Genomic DNA, 6,181 nt, shown 5'->3' on the forward strand with positions numbered 1-6,181 from the left:
AACAATTGCCACGAGCTCCTTGTCCTCGTGCTTTAGACACCCTCCTTGAGCTCGCTAGTGACTGGCCTATAGCTCGCTAGTGACTGGCCTATAGCTCGCTAGTGACTGGCCTATAGCTCGCTAGTGACTGGCCTATAGCTCGCTAGTGACTGGCCTATAGCTTGTTTGTCCCATACAAACCCGACAGTTATTTTTGGAATACGTCTATGATCGGGACGGTGTTCAAAGACAGCGGAAGAAAGAATTTTAAGGGACGCAGAGAGAACGTTAGCACAAAGAGAAGTAAACGATACTAGAGAGGACCATGCGACTAACGATGTCATTCTGTCTGATCTGTCTCTCTGTCATTAAGATTATGCTTCTTTGTCTGTCGTTCTCTGTCTGTCTTTTTGTCGTTGTGTATGTGTGTGTGTGTGGGGGGGTGTTTGTGTTTGCGTGTGTGTGTGTGCGTGTATGTGCGGGCGTGCCTGCGTGCCGGCGTGTGTCTGACTTTGTCATTTCTGTGTTTGTCTGTCCGTGCGTCTGTGGGAGTTTGGCCATTTGTTGCACAAAGAAACCCATCTGCGTGCAGTATCGACTATCGCAGCCATCATTGGCGGTGTGTTGCTTGCCTTACTCTGCGTAATCGCATTCGTTGCCTTCATCAGGTGTGACGTCTGCTTCTCGTTCTAGGGCTGATCAGTGTTTAACAGAGACAAGTGCAAAGAAGTAATAAGAAATTTAATAATTCTGTACTTTCAAAAACATGCACGTGATCATTCTTGCAGACATCAATCCCTTTCTCTTAGAATCTTCAAATGAAAGTTTTATAGATTATGATTTCGCTAGTGCGATTTCACACACACATAACAACATTGTCCTTCTTCTTCTTGTTGCGTAGACGTTTGATATCGAAGCGCGGAACGTACTTCTTCTTCTCGTTGCAAATGTATTTCGGTTTACACAAATGAAGACATGACGGTGTGTTAGTGTTCACAAAATATAAAGTAGTCTACTCATCATGATAAACTCGATCTGGGTGACACTTGGGGACGTTGGTGGTTCCTTCCGTGGTTACCGCTGACGTTGCCCTTCCCACAGTGTTCACACGACATCATTTACACAAGCATTGTACACCCCTGTACACTTGCACCTTCTGCAACACACACGTGCAATATCTGTTATTATCAAGTATGATTTCCATCGATATCATTCAATTTGTTTCTCTAAAACAACACAGAAACAAGAGTTCACAGACTGACACAAACACATGGAAAAATGAACAATACCTGTGTTTTCCTGTGAATCAATAATGTTAAAATGTACTAGCGTGTTTTACCTGCGGTTAGTGGACCTTTGGAGATCGCAAAAATGTGGAAATCCGTCCACGGAAGGTGAAACATATGCTGGTGCAATCTACGTGGCTTCGTTGATTGCTGCCATCTTGGAGTCAATGAAACGGTCAGAGCATTGCATCCTAGCAACCTCAACTGAATATATGTACAGTTCATATTCACGAATTAATACCAATGCACGCTGTTTTCTTTTGCTCTCTTCGTTTAAATTTCTTTCCATGAAGATAAACACATTCTTGCCTTGTACGCTGCACTAGTTTTGGACTAATGGCGCGAGCGTTGACGTCATATGTATACAGTGTCGTCATGACGTAGTCTCGGTCATTTAACCTCGTTTTGTGTACGCAACTAGTGAAGTCTCGATTAATATGAGAGAGGGAGTCGATACACGAATTCCATTCGTCACATAACCCCATGGATCAAGATAATTATCCTATCCCAAGTAGATAATTATTCATCGTACGACGCTCTGCTCATATAATCTGCACCGTGGTTGTCCTTCCCGGGGATAACACGTACGGTGAACTCGTATGGCTGCAGTTGGAGGGCCCATCTCATCAGACGAGGGTTGTTCGGTTGTCGTTGGAGATGTTTGAGTGGGCGATGGTCTGTCTCAATGGTGAAGTGTTTCCCGTACAGATACCGTTCGAACTTTCCCACTCCCCAAACTGTAGCTAGGCATTCTTTTTCTACGGTGGCGTACCTACTTTCTGCTCCGTTGAACTTCTTGCTTTGGTACGCAACAGGTCGTAGAGTCTCTTCGTGCTCTTGCATGAGAACAGCACCCATTCCTTTGTCGGAGGCGTCCGTCCTTAGCACGAAAGGTTTGCTGTGGTCTGGCATACACAGCACAGGTTTCTGTGAGATTTTCTCTTTGAGTGTCTCAAAACTCCTTCTCGCTTCGTCGTTCCAGACAAGCTTGTCTGGGTTGAACTTCTTTGTCAGGTCGGTTAACGGAACAGCTATGTTCGCGTATGACTCGATGTAGGACCTGTAGAAGTTGCAGAGTCCTAGGAACGACCGTAGTTCCTTCTTCGTGGTGGGTGGGAGAGCGTCTTGAATCTTCTTGATCTTGTCGCTTTCTGGCCACCTTTTTCCACCTCCCACTTCGTGTCCGAGGTACGGCAACTCTGTGTAGCCTATGTAGCACTTGGAGGGTTTTGCTGCCAAATTGGCTTCTTGTAGCCTCTGTAGTACTGCCTTCAGAGCTGACATGTGCTCTTCCCAGGTTTCAGTTGCTATAAGCACGTCGTCCATGAAGTGGTGGACGTCTTTTCTTCTGATTGGACTGAGTAGCTTCCTCATCATGCGATTAAACACCCCTGTCGCTGTTTTCAATCCAAATGGCATGTTGGCCCAACGAAATTGGCCCGCTGAAGTTGTGAATGCCGTCTTGTCTCTATCTTCCTCTTCTATTGGGATCGCCCAATATCCTTTCGTCAAGTCTAGCTTTGAAAAGTATTTCGCTTTTCCTAAACTTTGAAACAGATGGTCGACATCGGTGATGGGTTCAGCGTCGAACACTACCACGTTGTTCAGAGCTCTCAGATCAGAACAGAAACGGTACTTTCCGTCCTTCTTCTTTATCAGGACGATGGGAGAGTTGTATGGAGAGTTTGCAGGTTCGATGACATGCAACTTCAGCATTTCTTCAATTTCCTTTTCGACAGTTTCTACCATGGCGTGAGGTATGGGTCTGGGTTTCACAAAGACTGGTTTCTTCTCTGTCACTTCAATGGAACATTTTTCCAGGTTCGTCGTCTTTGGAACATCTGTTAGGAACTCTTCAAATTCTTCACAGATCATCTTCGCCTCCTTGACCTTTGCCTCGTCCAATTTCTCGTCGAAATGGATGTTCTTCACATTTTCGGTTCTTTGAGTTTCTAGGAGGGGTAACATCTTCTGAGTGTCATACTTGAAAATGTCATCGTTCATCGTGTTGTCCTCTTCCATGACAACAGCCACGACCTCTTCTCCTCCGTCTTCTTCATCACTTTCTTCTTCGTTTGAAGCAGGAACACTCGCTTGGGCAGATGAACTGGGATTGGGAGTGGCGGAACTCAATTCCCGTTCTTGGTACTCCTTGATGAGGTTGATGTGGTAGATCCGTGTTCTTCTGCCAACTTGGATCTTGTAGTCGAATTCATTCAACTTTTCCACAACCTTGTAGGGACCTGACCATGTAAGTTCTAGCTTGTTGTTCTTCACAGGGCGTAGAAGTAGAACCCGTTTTCCGACTTCTAGCGTCCTTGGTTTCGTTTTCTTGTTGAAGAAATGGGCTTGCTTGCTGGCCGCTTTCTTCAGGTTCTCACGTGCCACGTTGCACGTTTCTTCTATTCTGTTCCTGAGGTTGACTACATATTCCGCTGTAGTCTTCTGCTCCCCTGAGATTTCTTCTTCGGTCCATGTTTGGCGCAGCACTTGCATGGGTCCTTTGACAGATCTCCCATACAGCAGCTCAAACGGCGAAAATCCCATGCTTTCTTGTGGAGCTTCTCTGTATGCAAACAGGAGGGCGGGGATAAACGTGTCCCATTCCCTCGGTTGATCGATCGCTAACTTTTTCAGCATGCTCTTCAGTGTGGAGTTGAACCTTTCGACCAAACCATTCGCTTGAGGGTGAAACGGTGCAGTCATATGGTGTTTGATGCTGAGAAAGTCGTTCACTTCTTTCATCAGGTGGCTGGTGAACTGTGTGCCTTGGTCCGTTATCACTTCATCTGGGATTCCCAATCTAGTCCACATCTCCCAGAGAGCTTCAGCTACGGTGTCTGCTTGGATGTTTTTCAGGGCTACGGCTTCGGGGTATCGGGTAGCGTAGTCAACAGATACCAAGATGTATTGTTTCTTGCTCTCCGACATAGGTTTGACCGGGCCGATGATATCCACCGCAACTCTCTTGAAAACTGAACTGATGGGTGGCATCCTTCCCAGAGGGACTTTCTTTGTCTGACTTTTCGGTGCAGTTCTTTGGCATGTGTCACAGGACAAGCAATACCTACGAATGTCTCCTGCACACCCTGGCCACCAGAATTCTGCTCTAATTCTGTCAGATGTTTTTCTTTGACCTAAGTGTCCTGCCATGGGGTGATCGTGACCAAATGAAAGAACTTTGTTCCTGAGTTTCTTCGGAACGATTACTAGTGAACGGTCGTTTCCGTGGCGATCTTTCGTTGTTCTATACAGGATTTCTTTCTTGTATGAATACCGTATCCCATTGATCCCTTCTGGAGAGTTGGCAAATTGCCTGATGGTCTTCAACGAAGGGTCACTTGCCTGTTCTCTCTTCAGATCAGCTGGCGAATACAGTCTTTCTTCTTCCTTGACTCCCTGTTTGTGACTGCAGCTTGGTTTCTGGGCGTCTTCTGTCGCTTGTGCTCTCGTGGTAACAGCAGCTGCTGTCCCAGGGTACCACGCTGGGTCTCGAACAGGATATGTGGGAGTCAATTTCTTCTCTTTACCTAGTCCATACCATTTACCTATGAGGACAGGGTAAATTGGGTCGTCCATCACCGTTACTTCTGTCTCGGAGTCAAAGTAGGGTGAATCGATGTGCACCACGGCGGTGTGGTACATCTTCTTGGAGTCTTTCTCTGCCAGAGTAGTCTCCTTCATTTTCGCTGAATATGCCTCCTTTGGCACAAACTTCTTGCTGACAATGATACCAGTACATCCAGTGTCTCTCAAAGCGTTGACAATTGTTCCATTCAGCTTCACTGGTACCACTTCGGCACATTTCTTTTCCTTGCAATTTCCGCAAAGTTTTTCTAAGAGGATCGGTGTCTCAAGTGTATCTTTCTTCGATGAAACTGCACCTGCTGTGTCTCTCTTGTTTGGACAAAAACGAGAGACATGCCCTTGCAATTTACAAATGAAACAACATCCAGATGCTCGCAGTTTCTCTCTCTCGGCGTCACTCAACTTTGCCTTTAGAGTTTGATTTGCGGGTTTTGTTGATGGAGCAGCTATTCTTGTTTCTTCTTGGGGAGAACGACGTTTTTCAGGCTTGACGTACGTCGATGAAGTTTTGACGTTCGATCTAGATTGTTGATATGTGTTGGCTATCATCCCAATCTCTTTGGCGCTCTTAGGGTCTCTATCCCTAATGTGAACGGCGAGGTCAGGAGGAAGGGTGTCTAACACCTGCTCACGGACCAACAAATCTTTGAGATCTTTTACATCTTGGTCGCATTCTGCTAATTCCACCCATTTGTCTAGATACCGTTCTAGCTTCGTGATGTGCTCTTTATACGTGTCAGTGGCGCTTTTCTTGGTTTGGCGAAACTTCTTTCTATAATCTTCGCTAGTGAGTTGGAAGCCCTCATACAAAGCGTGTTTGAGAGTGTCGTAGTCATTAGCGTCTTCCTCGTTCAGCTTTGAGAAGATGACTCTCGCCTTACCCTTCAGAAAGTACACTACACGTGAAGCTTTTGCTGCATCACTCAGGTTACAGTCTCGAGCATAATGCTCGAACTGATGGAACCAACTCTCGATGTCATCACGGTCGTCTAGAAAAGGAATCTTGGGCTTGAAACCATCATCTTCGCGGATACGTCCTGGTGAGTTGTTGTTCCTGTTGCCCTCTTGGTTGGCGTTCTGGATTTTCAACTGTTCCAGTTGGAATTGTCGTTCAGCGTCACGTTCTTGTCGTTCAGCATCACGTTCTCGTTCTTCGCGATCAAGAGTTTGTTGCTTCTCTTTCTGATCAAGAACAAATGCACGCAACTCGGCTCCTTCTAACCCCAACAACTGTCCTTCGGCCATTAACTGTCTAGTCAACTCTAGCGGATCTACACTTGTGGACTGAGACATATTTACAGGTGACACGTCCGTGCACGCCTGTGGAT

The 6,181-nt window shown here is 46.1% G+C and overlaps 1 protein-coding gene across 1 annotated transcript in view; it reads left to right on the forward strand.

Moving 5' to 3' along the window:
* LOC138951359 (protein draper-like) overlaps nt 1–672 on the forward strand; it is a 72,706-nt gene extending 72,034 nt beyond the window's left edge. Inside the window, exon 21 of the mRNA XM_070322976.1 lies at nt 572–672. Coding sequence (XP_070179077.1) covers nt 572–672 — 101 coding nt within the window. The remainder of the gene's footprint in view (nt 1–571) is intronic.
* Nucleotides 673–6,181: the final 5,509 nt, after the last annotated feature.

The sequence above is a fragment of the Littorina saxatilis genome, linkage group LG16, assembly GCF_037325665.1.
Source record: "Littorina saxatilis isolate snail1 linkage group LG16, US_GU_Lsax_2.0, whole genome shotgun sequence".
Lineage (NCBI taxonomy): Eukaryota > Metazoa > Mollusca > Gastropoda > Littorinimorpha > Littorinidae > Littorina > Littorina saxatilis.